General features: G+C 38.0%; 1 protein-coding gene across 3 annotated transcripts in view; it reads right to left on the bottom strand.

The window, feature by feature from the left end:
• Positions 1–262: 262 nt before the first annotated feature.
• The window catches only part of UBXN7 (UBX domain protein 7), a 59,900-nt gene continuing 39,706 nt past the window's right edge, over positions 263–20,456 (bottom strand). For all 3 annotated transcript variants that reach the window (XM_024752075.1, XM_024752076.1, XM_024752077.1), the window contains 5 exons: positions 20,108–20,198; positions 19,325–19,452; positions 7,143–7,536; positions 6,934–7,013; positions 263–4,792 (listed from right to left, as the gene is read on the bottom strand). In XM_024752075.1, the coding sequence (XP_024607843.1) occupies positions 4,631–4,792; positions 6,934–7,013; positions 7,143–7,536; positions 19,325–19,452; positions 20,108–20,198 (855 nt within the window). In that variant the 3' untranslated portion in view covers positions 263–4,630. The remainder of the gene's footprint in view (positions 4,793–6,933; positions 7,014–7,142; positions 7,537–19,324; positions 19,453–20,107; positions 20,199–20,456) is intronic.

The following is a 20,456-nucleotide window of genomic DNA, read 5'->3' as shown; positions in this document are numbered from 1 at the left end:
AAGTGCTTTGTTTAAGCACACATACAAAATAAAATTTAACTCTGGTGTCAGTGAAATATTTGGTTCTCATTACATTTTAGTCATACTCAACACTGATTAGGAACACAGCATTAAGTTTTAAAAGTAATGAATTGTGTTTAAAAGATCATTACTAGATCTGTAACTATTATATTCTCCTTTCTGGAGATTACAGTCATCACAGTAGGGTAGATCAAGTTACTGGGCAAATGAAACCTGGACACAGGAAAAAAAAAGCAAGAACTGATTAACAAGTATACTTTTAATTACTCTAGGGATAATATATAAAATAAAGGTAAGAGACTAAAAGCATTAAATTTTGGAGTGGAAAAGATTCAGAGATAATCTAATTCAGTGGTCTACAATCTGTAGGTTCCAAGAGTTTCTGCAAAAGGTCTGCAATTCCATATGCACATTTACATTTTCTCCACTTATGGAATTAATGATATTTATACTTAACCCCACAACTCCCCACCACTGCTGAATTTTAAAATTACAAGCCCTTTTACTTGAACAGACTAAGAACTATTGATCTAGTCCAATTCTGTTAATTAGAAGCAGAGCTGTTACCCAAGTACACTTATTGCCTACATATAGTGCCCTTTCTGCATATCATATATAATATGTTGTACTATACATTTAATTTGTACCTGGGTATAGAAATTAAATCTTTCCTTCACTTTTCAGTAGCAAGTGGCTCCCTCTGGTATTTTCCTAAGTATCCAAGTGAGATCGCTGCTAGCTAAAATCTTTAATCCTGGAATCAATAATTCTTTCCTACTTGGGTACTAGTTATGCCTTACTGTTAAAACATCATGCCCTAAATCTAGTAGTTACAAAAGGTGGAACTAAAGAATACAGGTAAGTCAAAAGAAAATCTGAGCCACAGTGTTTGCCACTTTCCAGTTTTATTTTCCTAACTAAAGCCTACACTATCCTTTACCCTTTCTAAACTTCTATTGTAATTATGGTTCAGTCTCAGAAAGGTAAGCATTTACATATTCTCCTTTTATCTCAAGTGTAGTGTGTCTCTCCAACTGGATAAAACAGGCAGGAACCAGATCTTGGATTTCAAGATTTTTCCAACTTTGATTAAGGACTCAAATAATTGTTAACTTATAGAATCAAGGAAGTAGAATTTTATAGGAGATTTTAAAATATACACATAGAAGTTTCAATAATCTAATACAGATGGGATATAGAAAAGATAATTGTATCTTTTCTGAGAAATGGTTAAAAATTTGATAAAATTCTTTTTTATCCTTTCCATTTTTTCTTGGCAAATAATGCCATAGTTATTTTCCTCTTACATTTTCATCACTGCATCATTTTAAAAAAGCAATCAGTAATCTGCCCCTCAAAATAACAGTGTAAATAAGAATTTATAGGCATAGCGCAAATCTCACAAGCTTTAAGGAAAAAAATCAAATGATAACTTACAGAGCCAAACAATGCGAAGATAACCTTTTGAGCAAATTGATTCCTATTGCAGGAGACTACAGCATGGGAGTGAAAAAAGCATGAATGCCAATTTTGATTTTGCCACTTACTTACTAGCTGTGACATCCTGAACAAGTTCTCTGCACTTCAATTTTTCTTCCTTATCTATAAAATGGGGGAAATATCCATTTGGTAGAGTTCTTAGGGAGATTAAAGGAGAAAATGCACATAAAGTACTTCGCATGTTAGTTACTCAAAATTAGTTCCCTGTTCTTCCCTCATTTGGCTGTTCTCTTCTCTGGTTCCTTCCTAAATCAAATTCAAAAGACTTCCTGTTACTTTTCCCCTGCTAGTTTTCATTTCATCTCTTTATATTTGTCTCCTGTCATTTACTCTCAAAGTCTATCTTGCTCTTTTTCTCCTTACCTTTTAAGATCTCTCTCAAGCTGTTTCCAATACCTACAAGGAATGACTATTTTTACCTATCTTACTAACTTCATTTTATCTATTCAATAAAACCTCTCCTCCAAAGAGCTAAGGAATTTGCAGAAGAAATAAGACATACTACCTAAGTGGATTAAGTTCTTGAACAAAGCACAATCCATACTCTTCTTGTGTACAATCCATAATGCCTCCCCCATGGGCCTCTATATCGAGGCCAGGATAATTACACTCCTGCCTCAAAATAAAATAAAATCCTCTAATCTTGTACTCTAAACACTCCAGTTTTATCTAAGTTGGATCAGTATCTCATGCCCTATCTCTTTGATATGCTTACTTATATCACTTTGATGTGGTCATCTCACAGTAATCGAAGTTGAAAAAGTCACTTTGGTTTCTCATAAATGGATATGCCAGGGCTGAGCTTATCAGAAAGAACTATATCTTATCATTAACGAACATGTTGCCTCAAGTTCTCTAGATATGTTTTATAAAAAGAAACTAGTAGGTAAAAGAATGAAACAGAATCCTATGGGGAAAATTCTTGACTTCATATTTTTGACAGATTTGGACTTTAGCTGTGACTTTGCCGAGTGGAGATAGGTGCCATGACAGCACCAACACTGAGCATAACCTCATTTCTTACCCTGTGCCTCCCTGAATTTCTAGATTTCTGACCTTGTCTACAACCAACAATTTTTTTACCCTCTAATGCACCTTTGTATATAGCTCTTTTCTTCAGATAGCAAGTATATTATCCAATTTCAGATATACAACTGAGGAATTAACATGAAAACCATGCCTCCTCACTAAATCAGAAGCTGCTAGTTAGCCTCGAGAGCCTATGAAAAAAACACCAAAGTGGTATTACTCAGTCACCAATCTAAAGAGAGAACTTTGACTCAAGGTATAAATGAAATTGTAATTATATAAATATATTTATAAATATTTATACAATTATATACTTATACATAAGCACTTACACAGACTTAGAAAAAAATGTAAGAACATTAATTCAATAGGACTCACTGAAGAATAAACAGAATTTTCCATGATTTCCTTGAGGAGATACATAACTCATTCTTTAGAGAGGGTCCCTCAAAGTCCAACCATTAGAAACTGTATTCTCTAATTGTGTACTAGCAAAAACAAGCATGTTTTTTTTTTTTAATCCCCTAGTTGCCAAGAGAGTGATCTTAAAGTAGATGGGAACCTAAAGGTCTCTGAGCAATAGCAATTTATGTTCCTCAAGCAGAAGAATCAGTCAATCTAAACCTCAATTGACAAAATACGTTCATTCTGTATTATGGTTTTATAACAAGTTAAAGTTCTGATTTTTGCCACCAGAGTTACTACTACCCCTTCAGAGGACTCTAAAGCTCAAAATAAGAATCGAGCAAAATGTGAAGCTGATAAGTCAAATCATATTATATAGATTCAAGATGGTCTCTTCTAAATAATACTGAAAAAAGCATTCATCAACTACAATTTGAATGTGGCTTTTGTTGGCAGAAAAAACCCACATCTGAAGATTACTGGTAATCTTCCCCACCTCCCTTACTAAATGTTGTCTTATGAATTTGATTTTAAAGGTCTTCTACTTAGAGAGGTTTTCAGTTTTGATACCTTTTGCAAGAAACAGCATGAGGAATTAGGCTCATTCAGTCACCAGAGCCTTTTAGAGACTGTTCCAACCAAGGGTAAAAAATGAATCATTATTTCTAACCAAAGGAACATGGTTAGCAACTCTCAGCTGCATCTTTTCTTTTTCCCCTGGGGCATACATTAAGTATGCCTTAAAGTACATAGGACAATCAATAACCATAGTGGTTACGACTACAAGCCACTGCACTCATGATTATTGAACATCTGCCTTCCTACAGATCACTTGTGGACCCAAACAATGGAAGGGCCAAAGGAACTATTATGCTGTACTGGCAAGAACAGCAAGCACCTTCCTATCCCAGTCACCACAATATGCTCACGAAATGTCCATTCCAGGACTAGCAGGATCAAGATAGTTCATAGAGTAATAACGAAAGCTGTCTCAGGCTAGGATACTGAAAGCCACCCCATGCTACTCACCCTAGTTTAACATTCTTTCTGTCAATAACACATATCATGGAAACAATTCTAGCTGGGAAGATGGGAATCCTTTGAAAAAAATTTTAAATATGATGAGCAAAGTTATAAAGGACGCTTTTTCCATGTAAACAAAACCCTGGACACTGTTACACGATATTTCCTACATGAATAATAAAACAAAACATGTGTTAGAGAATTTCTTCTCCCTACTAAACATGGGGCTTACAAAAAAAGGAGGCTGCTCTTATTCTGAATCTAGCCATTCCTTTACCAAAGGAATCTGAGGAGTAACATTATCATTTGATCCCAAAAAAGTGCTGTGTAAGAGATCACCTATTGGAACATACATTTCCTGCTGCCAGTACTAGGAGGTCTTATCCTAACACTTCCATTTGGTCACCAGATTAGGTAAGAAAGAGAGAAAAGTAGGAAAAAGAAGAAAATGGGAGAAGAGAGAAAAAGAGGGGTGGGGTGGGGTATGTGAGACTGATTATAGGAGAGAACAAGAAATAAAAGAGAAGGCAGGTGACTTGCTTGCCCAACTTTGGCTCTATGGTCCTATGAGCCAAAATACATACTCAGTGACATGGTATCTCACAGAAAAAGGGAAAAAAAGGGGTAAGCTGAGAGAGGTCAGGCCATGATGTTAATTTCTTTCCTGTACAAAGACAGTCTCTTGAGGACAAAGGCCTGCCTCCTGTAATGTAATATCATAGTCCAGATGAGAGAGTTTCCTTCGAGGGAAGTTGGTGAGAAGTTCAAAACGTTCATTTGGATATCCTTTAGATTGGACATGCTTCACCAAAGCCTATGAAAAATAACAGAAAGACAAAGCTGTTAGATGGAAACAACAAGAAAGAGCATATTGAAGAATTAAAAATATAACATTCATTTTAAAATCAGATAAAAGTTTAAGTTATTCTTTCAGATAATTGAAGCTTACTCTTATGGAAGGGCCAATATAACCCTCTGGATGGGGAGATACTAAACCTGCACCCAATAATTTAGAGCCATTAAGTGATACTGAAATATACAGGGTTATTACTGTCTCTCCAATAAACAAATCCAATTTCTTCCCTGGTGGTGCAGTGGTTAAGAAGCTGCCTGCCAATGCAGGGGACACAGGTTCGAGCCCTGGTCCAGGAAGATCCCACATGCCGCGGAGCAACTAAACCTGTGCACCACAACTACTGAGCCTGTACTCTAGAGCCTGCAAGCCACAACTACTGAGCCCTCATGCCACAACAACTGAAGCCATGTGCCTAGAGCCCGTGCTCCGCAACAAGAGAATCCACCATAATGAGAAGCCCACGCACCACAATGAAGAGTAGCCCCCGCTCACCACAACTAGAGAAAGCCTGTGCAGCAATGAAGACCCAAAGCAGCCATAAATAAATAGATAAATAAAAATTGGAAGGGCCAATATAACCCTCTGGATGGGGAGATACTAAACCTGCACCCAATAATTTAGAGCCATTAAGTGATACTGAAATATACAGGGTTATTACTGTCTCTCCAATAAACAAATCCAATTTCTTCCCTGGTGGTGCAGTGGTTAAGAAGCTGCCTGCCAATGCAGGGGACACAGGTTCGAGCCCTGGTCCAGGAAGATCCCACATGCCGCGGAGCAACTAAACCTGTGCACCACAACTACTGAGCCTGTACTCTAGAGCCTGCAAGCCACAACTACTGAGCCCTCATGCCACAACAACTGAAGCCATGTGCCTAGAGCCCGTGCTCCGCAACAAGAGAATCCACCATAATGAGAAGCCCACGCACCACAATGAAGAGTAGCCCCCGCTCACCACAACTAGAGAAAGCCTGTGCAGCAATGAAGACCCAAAGCAGCCATAAATAAATAGATAAATAAAAATAAAGTTCCCTTAAAAAAAAAACAAAACTATTGTCCTAATTTTTAAACATTTTATCAGTTTTCCTTCTTTCTATTTATCAGGGAAGATATGTCGTTCATCCTATCTTGTCACCTGTGCATTGAATCCCTTCTTGCCATCTCAGAAACTGTGCCACCACGGAATACCACTCTTTTACGGGTATCTTCAACATCTTCTCTGCAGATACCTCCAATAAAACTTAAACATGCTCAGTCTCTCCTTCGATCATCTTTTCCCCTCTGATTACTGCCCACTCCCCACTCTAGCTTCACAACCAACCTTCTCAAAAAAGTGGTCTATACTTGTTCTATTCATTGTCTCATCTCCCATTCCTTTCCAATTACTAGACTAAGGAGACAGTCTGGATATTAGCACCAGAGGCCAGAGCCTACTTGCATTCAAGTCACAGTCTTCAAGATTCTAATTATTTTTAGCCACAGCAAATGGCCAGGTATGAACACCTGACTCAAGGAGGATCCATTCATAGGCTAATCTAAGCAAGTCAGACTCATTCTCTTTTCTAGAAGTTGAAAAATACGGAGGGAGGGCCCATCAGCTGTGGACTCTGGAGGAAAAGGCCCTCAAAGCACCGGTATGATGGACTATGTACAAGCTGTTTTGCAAACAAAAGCCACCAGAATAGAGAGAGAAGAATGGTATGAAGCAGAGAATCACAAGGGGAAAACCCAACAGGCCCCACAAGAGAAACACACAGGAAAATAGTCTTGGTTCTTAACTACTTTGCAGTTCCAGCTACTAGGAAACCCAGGAGGCCCCTCTACAGTCTTCAAATAACCCCACTCCCCTTTTCCAGGTAATAATTTCAGTTGGGTTTCTATTACATGCAGCCATGGAACAGAAATGCCTTGGCTACAACGGACTATGTGAGTTGCCCAAGATAATTTGGGAAGGAAATAAAGCAGTTAGAATTAAGATTCACCACAGTGAAGTTTCCAGTTAGAGGTCAGACCTAACACCTATTTCAAAGAATCATCAAGCTAATTACGCCAATTAGTTTTTCTGCTTCGAGTAAATGCTTCCAATTAGATATACTTACTAGTAGTTTAGCTTGCTCTGGAAGAGTGATTTGTTCCCTTTTTCCATCTGGATACCGCAACATCAGCTGTGCTTTTGGTCCTAAAGGAAGGGTTAAAAAATATAGAGAGAGATATAGCTACTTAAGATAGAAGACTAATTTAAACAAATAAACAAATCCCTGCAGTAATATTCAAGTATTAAGTAAAGGAAATCTAAAATGTAACCCACCATTTACATCAATGCCCTCCACTATTCCATCTGATTTTTCAGGTGACATCTCCAGTATTTCTGAATCCATCGCTGGCAATCCTTGGTGGTTTGTGGCTGTTCCAGGCTCAGTTCTGGCAGGGGGCTCAGTCAGTGACCTTCTGTTCTCCTCTTTTCTATGCCCCAAATCTTTGTGGGGAGACTTTCTAGACTTGGCAAGATTCTCTATCTCCTCCTCCTCATCAGAGCCACAAACGGATATGAACTCCTCACTGCCAGAAAAAAGTTCAGATTCAGATTCTTCATCTGAGCGGCTATCCTGTTTTGTCTGTGTGGAATCAAAATGTGTCTCTTGCAAGGAGGCTCTGATGGCAGCTTCTAGCTGGCTGTCTTCACTTGCATCTATAAGACTCTCCTGCAAGATGCAGTCATAAAACATGGGTAGAAAGAAAAAGAAAACAGTTAAACCAAAAAATAATCAAGTCAAATAGGGCACAGAAAATGTAACAGCCTGCCATTATTATTTTCTGCTGGATGTATCTCTTCTATTAAATTTTAAGCTATTTGAGGGGAACAACTTTGTCTTACACAGCCGAGTTGGAATGGAATTTTAAAAACAAAAATAAAAACTGTCATACCATCTGGCACAATGATTGCAAGCACAAGATTTGGTGGGAGGGGAGAGGAATCAAGAAAACAATTTATTCCTTGCCCAGAACAAGACATGAATTAAGATTTCAAATATAAAACCAAAACATCAGTATTTTTTTTTTTTTTAAAAACATCAGTATTTTAAATGACTAAGCACAGAGAAAGAGGTCTATCTTGCTTACCATTGTATACTTCAACTAGCACTGCTTTGGCGCACAGAAGGGTATCAATCAATCAGTAGCTCAGTAATGATCATTTTTCAAAAAAATCTAAGTCAGATCTTTAACATTCAAAACAAAACACCGCAAAAAAAAATATGAAAAAACAACTATATTTTCCCAAGCTTAATTTCAATGAAGGTTTTCACTGTGATCATGAAAAGCAATTTTCAATAGCTTTTGCCTTGGAAAAGTTCTAATGTCACAGGTTTCACTAAACTTACTGAGTCACAAAATATGAATTGCTTGAATGGAACTTATTTAGATCCTAACTCAAAACAAATTATACAAAAAAAATTTTTTATGATAGCCAAAAATTGAACACTGGATACCTTATAATATAAAGGAACTACTGTTAATTTTTAGAGGTTATGTTAATGGTACTGTGACTGTTTTTTAAAAATAAAAAGAACCTTTATCTTTTAAAGATACATGCCAAAGTATTTAATGAATGAAACAATGAATTCTGAGATCTGCTTCAAAATAATGCACAAAGGATGGGGTATAACTGAAATAAGACTGGCCACATGTTGTTAATTATTTAAATCAGTTAATGGATACACAGAAGCTCAATAAATTCCTTGTACTTAAAAATTTTCCACCATAAAAAGTTTAGGCTGTTAACAAAAAACTAAAGGACCCTCAATTTGGCTTTCCCTATCTGCCAGTCATAGAGCAAAAAAACTTTTTTAAATTTTAAAGAAACTTAAGGCTAATTTACCACCAAAAAAAAGCAAGTAGATGTGCCCATGTGACCTGCAATGGCTTAGGTGAACTGAAGGTTTATAATAATGATATTGCATAACGTGTAGCTTGATTTTTAAAGATTGCTGCCATGGTAGACACTGCTGGCTTCCTACCCAACATTCTTACTCCTCTGAATCCTTATTTACAGAATCCTAATTATGTCTATAAATGAAATATGTCCCACTAAAAAATTCTATTTACCAGTTCCCCTTGCAGCTAAAAAAAATTGTGGAATGGAACTAAAGCAGCACTTACAGAGAAAGTATAGAACTAAATGCCTACATTAGAAAAGAAAGTCTCAAATTAGTAACTAAATTTCCATCTTAAATTAAAAAGTACCCCATCAAAAAAAATTAAATTAAACTCAAACTATGCAGAAGGAAAAAGAACAGAAATCAACCAATAACTTAGGAAACAAAAGAAAAATCAATGAAACCCAAAGCTGGGTTTTTAAAAAGTCAATAAACTTGATAAGCCTCTAGTCAGACTGTCAGGGGAAGAAAAGCCACAAATTACCAGTTACAGGACTGGAAAAAGGGCCACCCCTACAGATACCACAGTCATTGAAGGAATAATAAATACAATGAACAACTTTACATCTTTGACACTTTAGGTAAAAATGGACAAATCCCTGGAAAGACACAACCTACTAAAGTTCATTAAAGAAGAAACAGATACCCAAATAGTCCTATATCTATCAATGAAATTGAATTTGTAGTTTAAAACTTCCTACAAAGAAAACTCTATGCCCAGGTGGCTTCGCTTGTAAATGTCATCAATTATTAAGGAAGAAATAATACCAATTCTGCACAAACTCTTCCAGAAAACCAAAGAGGAAGAAATACTTCCTAGTTCATTGCGAGGCCAGCATTAACCTGATACCAAAGCCAGACAAGATCAAGCTCTTACACGGAAAACAAAAGACAAAAAAAAAAAAAAAAAAAAAAAAAAAAAAAAAACTATAAACCAATAACCCTCATAAACAGAGATATAAAAATTCTTGACAAAATTTTAGTATATCAAACTTAACAATATATAAAAAAGCAATGCATCATAACCAAGTGGGTTTTAGCCCAGGAATGTAAGGTTGGTTTAACATTAGAAAACCAACCAATGGAATTCACTAAAAAAGAAAACCATATTATCATTTCAATAGATACAAAAAAATCACATGACAAAAACCTCTCATAAAACCTCAGCAAATCAGGAATAAAAGGAAACTTCCTCAATCTGATAAAGTATATATATATAAGAAACATATAGCTAACATCAAACTTATTGGTCAAATACTGAATAATTTCACTCCAACACCAGAAACAAGTTAAGGATGTCTAATCTCACTACTTCTATTTAACTTTGTACTGGAAAGAAAAAGAAAAAGAAATAAAAGCAATAGAGATTGTAAAGGAAGAAGTATATCAGTCTTTATTTGCTGATAACATGACCATGTATATAGAAAATTCTAAGAAATCTACAAAAAAGTTACTAGACCTAATAAGTGAGTGTAGCAAGGCTGCAGGCTACAAGGTCAATACACAAAAGCTACAAAACATTGCTGAGAGAAATTCAAGGCTTAAATAAACAGAGTGATATATGCCATGTCCATAGATATGAAGACTCAATGCTGCTAAGATGTCAATTCTCTCCAAAATGATCCATAGAGCTAATGTAATTCCAATCAAAGTCCCAGCAGCTTTCCTCGAAGAAAGTGACAAGCTGATTCTAAAACTTATACTGAAATGTAAAGGACCTGAAATAGCCAAAACAACTATAAAGAACAAAGTTGAAGGGCTTACACCATGCAATTTCAAGACTTATTACAAAGCTATAGTAATCATTAAGACAGTAAAATAATAACATAAAGGTAGACAAATCAATCACTGGAAAGAATAGATGCCATAAACCCACACATCCATGATCAATTTCTGACAAAGGTACAAAGGCAATTCAATGGGAAAAGGATAATCTTTTCAACAAATAGTGCTGGGACAAGCATACAGGCATAGGCAAACAAACAAAAAACCCCAACTCAACCCCACCCTAATACCATATACAAAAATTAATTCAAAGTGGATCACTGACTGAAGAGCTAAAACTATAAAAAATATGAGATAAAATCTTGGGTTAGGCTAAGATTTCTCAAATAAGACACAAAAAGCATGAAGTATAAAAGAAAGCTGAGAGAGGCTTCAAAAAGGCAGAAGAGTAAGACATGGAGATCACCCTCCACTCCACAAATACATCAGAAATACATCTACATGTGGAACAACTCCTACAAAACACCTACTGAACACTGGTAGAAGACCTCAGACCTCCCAAAAGGCAAGAAACTCCCCAAGTACCTGGGTAGGGCAAAAGAAAAAAGAAAAAACACAGACAAAAGAATAGGGACACGACCTGCACCTCTGGGAGGGAGCTGTGAAGGAGGAAAGGTTTCCACACACTAGGCTTACAAGCCCCTTCATGGGCGAAGACTGAGGGTGGCGGAGGGGGGAAGCTTCGGAGCCAAGGAGGAGAGCGCAGCAACAGGGGTGCAGAAGGCAAAGCGGATAGATTCCTGCACAGAGGATCGGTGCCGGTCAGCACTCACCAGCCCGAGAGGCTTGGCTGCTCACCCGCCGGGGTGGGCGGGGGCTGGGAGCTGAAGCTCCGGCTTCGGTTGGATCCCAGGGAGAGTACTGGGGTTCGCCATGTGAACACAGCCCGAAGGGGGCTAGTGTGCCACGGCTAGCCAGGAGGGAGTGTGGGAAAAGGTCTGGAACTGCAGAAGAGGCAAGAGATTTTTTCTTGCGTCTGTTTCCTGGTGCGCGAGGAGTGGGGATTAAAAGCGCTGCTTAAAGGAGCTCCAGAGATGGGTGCGAGCCGTGGCTATCAGCGCGGACCCCAGAGACGGGCATGAGATACTAAGGCTGCTGCTGTAGCCACCAAGAAGCCTGTGTGCAGGCACAGGTCACTATCCACACCTCCCCTCCTGGGAGGCTGTGCAGCCCACCACTGCCAGGGTCCCGGGATCCAGGGACAACTCTCCCGGAAGAACGCACGGCGCGCCTCAGGCTGCTGCAACGTCATGCTGGCCTCTGCCGCCACAGGCTCGCCCCGCACTCCGTACTCCTCCCCCCGGCCTGAGTGAGCCAGAGGCCCCGAAACAGCTGCTCCTTTAACCCCGTCCTGTCTGAGTGAAGAACAGACGTCCTCAGGCGACCTACACACAGAGGCGGGGCCAAATCTAAAGCTGAACCCCGGGAGCTGTGAGAACAAAGAAGAGAAAAGGAAATCTCTCCCAGCAGCCTCAGGAGCAGCGGATTAAATCTCCACAGTCAACTTAATGTACCCTGCATCTATGGAATATCTGAATAGACAACAAATCATTCCAAATTGAGGAGGTGGACTTTGGGGGCAATGATATATACTATTTTTCCCCTTTTTCTCTTTCTGTATGTATGTGTATGCTTCTGTGTGTGGTTTTGTCTGTACAGCTTTGCTTTTAGCACTTGTCCAAGGGTTCTGTCTGGTTTTTTTCTGTTTTTTTAGTATGGTTTTCAGTGCTTGTTATCGTTAGGGGATTTGTTTTTTGGTTTGGTTGTTCTCTTCATTCTTCCTTTTTTTAATTACTTAAAAAATTTTTAATAATAATTTTTTTTATTTTAATAACTTTTTAATTCTATCTTTTTCTTTCTTTTGTTTCTTCCTTCCTCCCTCCCTCCTTTCCTTCTCTTTTCTTTCTTTCTTTCCTTCCTTCCTTCCTCCCTCCCTCTCTCTCTCTCTTTCTTTCTTTCTTTCTCCCTTTTATTCTGAGCCATGGGGATGACAGGCTCTTGGTGCTCCAGCCAGGCATCAGGGCTGTGCCTCTGAGGTGGGAGAGCCAAATTCAGGACACTGGTCCACGAGAGACCTCCCAGCCCCACGTAATACCAAATGGCGAAAATCTCCCAGAGATCTCCATCTCAATGCCAAGACCCAGCTCCACTCAACGACCAGCGAGCTACAGTTATGGACACCCTATGCAAAACAACTAGCAAGACAGGAACACAACCCCACCCATTAGCAGAGAGGCTGCCTAAAATCATAACAAGGTTACAGACACCCCAAAACACACCAGCAGACGTGGACCTGCCCACAAGAAAGATAAGATCCAGCCTCATCCACCAGAACACAGGCACTAGTCGCCTCCACCAGGAAGGCTACACAAGCCACTGAACCAACCTTAGCCACTGGGGACAGACACCAAAAACAACAGGAACTAAGAACCTGCAGCCTGAAAAAAGGAGACCCCAAACACAGTAAGATAAGCAAAATGAGAAGACAGAAAAACACACAGCAGATGAAGGAGCAAGGTAAAAACCCACCAGACCTAACAAATGAAGAGAAAATAGGCAGTCTGCCTGAAAAAGAATTCAGAATAATGATAGTAAAGATGATCCAAACTCTTGGAAATAGAATGGAGAAAATACAAGAAACATTTAACAAGGACCTAGAAGAGCTAAAGAGCAAACAAACAATCATAAACAACACAATAAATGAAATTAAAAATTCTCTAGAAGGGAACAATAACAGAATAACTGAGGCAGAAGAACGGATAAGTGACCTGGAAGATAAAATAGTGGAAATAACTACTGCAGAGCAGAATAAAGAAAAAAGAATTGAAAAGAACTGAGGACAGTCTCAGAGGCCTCTGGGACAACATTAAATGCACCAGCATTCGAATTATAGGGGTCCCAGAAGAAGAAGAGAAAACGAAAGGGACTGAGAAAATATTTGAATAGATTATAGTTGAAAACTTCCCTAATATGGGTAAGGAAATAGTTAATCAAGTCCAAAAGCACAGAGAGTCCCATACAGGATAAATCCAAGGAGAAACACGCCAAGGCACATATTAACCAAACTATCAAAAATTAAATACAAAGAAAAAATATTAAAAGCAGCAAGGGAAAAACAACAAATAACATACAAGGGAATCCCCATAAGGTTAACAGCTGATCTTTCAGGAGAACCTCTGCAAGCCAGAAGGGAGTGGCAGGACATATTTAAAGTGATGAAAGGGAAAAACCTACAACCAAGATTACTCTATCCAGCAAGGATCTCAATCAGATTTGAAGGAGAAATTAAAACCTTTACAGACAAGCAAAACCTAAGACAATTCAGCACAACCAAACCAGCGCTACAACAAATGCTAAAGGAACTTCTCTAGGCAGGAAACACAAGAGAAGGAAAAGACCTACAATAACAAACACAAACAAATAGAAAAATGGTAATAGGAATATACATATTGATAATTACCTTAAATGTAATGGATTAAATGCTCCAACCAAAAGACACAGACTGGCTGAATGGATACAAAAACAAGACCCGTATATATGCTTATGGGATGCAGCAAAAGCAGTTCTAAGAGGGAAGTTTATAGCTATATAAGCCTACTTCAAGAAACAAGAAAAATCTCAAATAAAAAATCTAACCTTACACCTAAAAGAACTAGAGAAAGAAGAACAAACAAAACCCAACGTTAGTGGAAGGAAAGAAATCATGAAGATCACAGCAGAAATAAATGAAATAGAAAACAATAGCAAACATCAATAAAACTAAAAGCTGGTTCTTTGAGAAGATAAACAAAATTGATAAACCATTACCCAGACTCATCAAGAGAAAAAGGGAGAAGACTCAAATCAATAGAATTAGAAATGAAAAAGGAGAAGTAACAACTGACACTGCAGAAATTGGTGAAAAACTGAAAGCATTTCCTCTAAGATCAGGAACAAGACAAGGATGTCCACTCTCACCACTGTTATTCAACATAGTTTTGGAAGTTCTAGCCACGGCAATCAGAGAAGAAAAAGAAATAAAAGGAATCCAAATCAGAAAAGAAGAAGTAAAGCTGTCACTGTTTGCAGATGACATGATACTATACTTATAGAATCTTAAAGATGCCACCAGAAAACTACTACAGCTAAACAATGAATTTGGTAAAGCTGCAGGATACAAAATTAATGTACAGAACTCTCTTGCATTCCTATATACTAATGATGAAATATCTGAAAGAGAAAATAAGGAAACACTCCCATTTACCATTGCAACAAAAACAATCAAAGACCTAGGAATAAACCTACCTAAGGAGACAAAAGACCTGTAGGCAGAAAACTATAAGACACTGATGAAAGAAATTAAACATGATACCAACAGATGGAGAGATATAACATGTTCTTGGATTGGAAGAATCAATCATGTGAAAATGACTATACCCAAAGCAATCTACAGATTCAATACAATCCCTATCAAATTACCAATGGCATTTTTTACGGAACTGGAACAAAAACTCTTAAAATGTGTATGAAGACACAAAAGACCCCGAGGAGCCAAAGCAGTCTTGAGGGAAAAAAACGGAGCTGGAGGAATCAGACTTCCTGACTTCAGACTATACTACAAAGCTACAGTAATCAAGACACTGGCACTGGCACAAAAACAGAAACATAGATCAATGAAACAAAATAGAAAGCCCAGAGATAAACCCAAGCACCTATGGTCAACTAATCTATGACAAAGGAGGCAAGGATATACAATGGAGAAAAGACAGTCTCTTCAATAAGTGGTGCTAGGAGAACTGGACAGCTACATGTAAAAGAATGAAATTAGAACACTCCCTAACACCATACACAAAAATAAACTCAAAATGGATTAGAGACATAAATGTAAGACCGACACTATAAAACTCTTAGAGGAAAACATAGGAAGAACACTCTTTGACATTAATCACAGCAAGATCTTTTTTCATCCACCTCCTAGAATAATGGAAATAAAAGCAAAAATAAACATATGGGACCTAATGAAACGTGAAAGCTTTTGCACAGCAAAGGAAACTGTAAGCAAGCTGAAAAGACAACCCTCAGAATGGGAGAAAATATTTGCAAACAAATCAACGGACAAAGGATTAATCTCCAAAATATATAAACAGCTCATGCAGCTCAATATTAAAAAAACAAACAAGCCAATCCAAAAATGGGCAGAAGACCTAAATACACATTTCTCCAAAGAAGACATACAGATGGCCAAGAAGCAAACGAAAAGCTGCTCAACATCACTAATTATTACAGAAATGCAAATCAAAACTACAATGAGGTATCATCTCATACCAGTTAGAACGGGCATCATCGGAAAATCTACAAACAACAAATGCTGGAGAGGGTGTGGAGAAAAGGGAACCCTCTTGCACTGTTGGTGGGAATGTAAATTGATACAGCCACTATGGAGAACAGTATGGAGGCTCCTTAAACTAAAAATAGAACTACCATATGATCCAGCAATCCCACTACTGGACATATACCCAGAGAAAACCGTAATTCAAAAAGACACATGCATCTCAATGTTCATTGCAGCACCATTTACAATAGCCAGGTAATGGAAGCAACCTAAATGCCCACTGACAGATGAATGGATAAAGAAAATGTGGTACACATATACAACATAATATTACTCAGCCATAAAAAGGAACGAAATTGAGTCACCTGTAGAGACGTGGATGGATCTAGAGACTGTCATACAGAGTGAAGTAAGTCAGAAAGAGAAAAACAAATATCGTATATTAACACATATATGTGGAACCTAGAAAAATGGTACAGATGAACCTGTTTGCAGGGCATAAATTGAGACACAGATGTAGAGAACAAACGTATGGACACCAAGGGTGGAAAGCGGTGGGGGTGGTCGTGTGATGGATTTGGCGATTGGGATTGACATGTATACACTGATGTGTATAAAACTGATGACTAATAAGGACCTGCCGTATAAAAAAATAACTTAAATTAAAAAAAAACGTTTGTACCACGTTAAAAAAAAGAAAATGACTATACAACCCAAAGCAATCTACAGATTCAATGCAATCCCTATCAAACTACCACTGGCATTTGCAGCTCTATTTACAATAGCCAGGACATGGAAGCAACCTAAGTGTCCACTGACAGATGAATGGATAAAGAAGATGTGGCACATATATAAAATGGAATATTACTCAGCCATAAAAAGAAACAAAAGTATTTGTAGTGAGGTGGATGGACCTAGAGTCTGTCATACAGAGTGAAGTAATTCAGAAAGAGAAAAACAAATACCGTATGCTAACACGTATACATGGAATCTAAAAAAAAAAAAAAAAAAAAAACTGGTCATGAAGAACCCAGGGAAAGATGGGAATAAAGACGCAGACCTACTAGAGAATGGACTTGAGGACACAGGGTAGGGGAAGGGTAAGCTGGGACAAAGTGAGAGAGTGGTAGGTTATATATGGACATATAAACACTACCAAATGTAAAACAGATAGCTAATGGGAAGCAGTCGCATAGCACAGGGAGATCAGCTCGTTGCTTTGTGACCAGATAGAAGGGTGGGATAAGGAGGGTGGGAGGGAGACGCAAGAGGGAAGAGATATGGGGATATACGTATAAGTGATTCAGTTTGTTATAAAGCAGAAACTAACACACCATTGTAAAGCAATTATACTCCAATAAAAATGTTAAAATAAAAAAGAAAGTTGATAAGTTGGATTTAATCAACATTTTAAAATTTGCTCTTCAAAAACACCATTGTGAAATGAATAAGCAAGCAACAAACTGAAAAAAAAATATCTGCAAACCATATATCCAACAAAGGACTTATATCTTAAGTCCTTACAACTCAGTTAAAAGATATACAACCCAGGGGCCTTCCCTGGCGGTCGGGTGGTTAAGACTCCGCACTTCCACTGCAAAGGTCACGGGTTTCATTCCTGGTCAGGGAACTAAGATTCCACATGCTGCACAGCACGGGCCCCACCCCCCCACAAAGAGATATACAACCCAGTAAGAGAAAAATGAGCCTGAGATCTGAATAGGCTCTTTACCAAAAGAGACAGAAGGTAAAAAAGCACATGAAAAGATGCTCATATCTAAACTTGTCAAACTGCAAATTTTAAATATACTCAGTTACTAGACATTAATTATACTTCAACAAAGCTATGAAATTTTAAAAAATAAACTTAAATAGCACTCACAAGAAAGCAAACAGATGTGCTCACGTGACATACAATGGCTTGGACTGACTACAGATAATAACACTGTGTATCATGAAGGCTGATTTTAAAGAATGACATTATGATGGACTCTGTTAGTTTCCTATTTTACACCCAGTCTTCTTTGCTTCCTTATTAAAAGAACCTCAACTGTGTACAAGAAAATGTGTCCAGCTAAAACAAGCAGAACTCTTTATCTGTGGCTGTTTTACCTTTGTAATAGAGACGCCACCCCCTTCCCTCCTTGTCCATGCTGGAATACGTGAGCGCAGCATCTGTACTGTGACCACGAGGACACAAGCCAATACTAAGGATGGAGGGGGGAAAAAACGGGGAGGAACCTGGTTCCTTGATGACATCCACATGAGTCAAGTCTTAGACTGCTTGCCTCTGAACTTCTTGTTGAGAAAAGATGTCTTCCTTGTTTAAGCCATTATGTGTTGCTGTGTCTCTTGCACATAGTTGATCAAAATTTGTAACATTCAGAGAATTTAGTTCAGAAGTGGGGTCTGAGGTACTAGTCACCCAAATCAGCCCTATGTCACTGTCCAATTTTATGGTCCCACTCTTTTCCCTACTAAGTCCCTTAACTTTTATAAGAGATCTAGTGAGATTTTAAACTCAATTTATGTTGTAATTCATCAACTCACAAGCTCAGGCTCTGTGTTTTGACAGTATCAGCCTATGACTGTAAAAGATGAGAAAACTCTCTTAGGGAAATCACAGAAACTTCCTGGGTTTTTTAATGCCTTAAGAAAGAATTCTACTTAAGTAAAATTTCTGAGTAATGGAGGGGAGAAAAAAGAATTCTATACAAATCCTTGGCAAGCACCCATAGCCTCTCCTTAAGTGGGCACTTTATTCTAGGTAATAACTTAAGGAACTGTTTCATCACTGCATGATATTGGACTGCTAAAGTCATATCCTCTGTAACTAATTTTAATCTCACGGCCATCAAACCCAAACAGTTGCTACAACCAGTGTGAGATTCCCACATCTTTGAAGGTCTCCTACTTGCAACTAATCTTACTATCAATTATCAAATAGGTCTGCCTAGTAATAGCGTATTATAGAAATCAAATATAGAAATCATCTTTGGGTGGGCCTGAGACCCAGGTCCTAAAGGTATGTAACCGGCAATAATGCCCAATTACACCATGAGAGTTGTTCTAGCAAAAATACCATTTCCGCTGCTGCTCAGACCTGGATTCCAAAAGTCCAAGCAGTGCTGCCCCTGAAGAAGTGGGTTTTTCTGTTACCAGGCTTGCTGGTCAGTCTTCCTGCTCACTGCTACATATTCATATTGTTTACTTCTAAATCCAGGTCTTAGGTCACATGCCTGATCCTAGGAGATGGGAAGTATGAATCCTGTAATTTCATTGAGAAGAGAGAACCCTTACGTAGGAAACTATCAAAATGTAAGATGTTGTGCAGCCACAAATTGTAACTGTCCACCACTTACATTATTATCTTTACCATCTTTACCTGAAACATTTCACACAAGACACTTCTACACAGTGACAGTTAACTGCCCATCACCACTTTTTAGTCATACTTACTGAACGGGCACATTTTTTGGGGGGACTGCTAGAAAGTCCATCCAGTTGCCCGTGTTCACCCAGAAATCCTGTTACTTGATCCAAGAAAGAAGATACGTCTAACTGGTGCCACTCTACTAGCTTCTGACCTAAAGATTAAAAACCAGGATATAGAAATAAAATCAACACTCTTTCTGAATTCTCACTAAGTATTTCTTTCAGCATATACATAATTAAAATTTACTGGGAACATATCCCCACCCAACACCAGCTTAAGTTACATAGTGTCTTCATAACCTAGGGGATACATTAATTATAACCAACCTAAGAGATTCCCAGCCATCATGATGGAGGAACTACTTTATCTACTGATATCATTTATTGCCATTTAGGAAGAAGAGATTCAGAGAAAGCAATACTTATATAAAACTCAATCAATTAATAATAAACCCAGCTCTACCCTCTGCTTCTTTGGTGGGATTACAACCAGTACCTGAACAATCTTAACATTTTAGTGACCTAAGGGGATTCCTTACAAATCATAAGGAAGATAAACAGTTATTCTTTGAAAAAAGAGAACTGCACAAATATAAAATACTACCATCTCCCAAAGTTGTTGGAAACATATTCCCTAAATACACACATCAATAGGTGTTTAAATAATTCAAAAGGGCATGAACAAGAACCCTTCAACTAAATTACTACAAACAATTTTGAAACTGGGCCCAGTCAAATACTAAAGATTATTTAGGTAACTGAAAGTTAAATAATAGGTTAAAGACCATAAGCTGAAATAACCCTTACCTGTCCGTGGATCCAAGATGGAAACATAGGGGAAATCCCCTAGCTTATAAAACTGTATGTATCTCTGACCTTCCTCACTGTCATGATAAACCTGTTAAATCATTGATATTAAAAAAAAAAAATCAGGCTCTTAGAAAAGTACTAGCTATATCCTTGTTATATACCAACAGCAATTAAAGAGAAAATGAAGGTCACCAAGTGTGAACTCCCTCCACTTCCTGCCCTCAGTCACTTGTGAAACTTACATAAATACAGCAATCCATTCTTCCTCATTTCCCAGTTCAAAGAGGTATTGCTCTTCCTTTTCAAGTTATCTGTCTACCTATTTCATTCCTGACTCTCAACCACA

Source organism: Neophocaena asiaeorientalis, unplaced genomic scaffold (genome assembly GCF_003031525.2).
Source record: "Neophocaena asiaeorientalis asiaeorientalis breed wild unplaced genomic scaffold, Neophocaena_asiaeorientalis_V1.1 scaffold293, whole genome shotgun sequence".
Lineage (NCBI taxonomy): Eukaryota > Metazoa > Chordata > Mammalia > Artiodactyla > Phocoenidae > Neophocaena > Neophocaena asiaeorientalis.
Note: the sequence above shows the minus strand (reverse complement) of the source record. Positions and strands in the feature narration are given on the sequence as shown.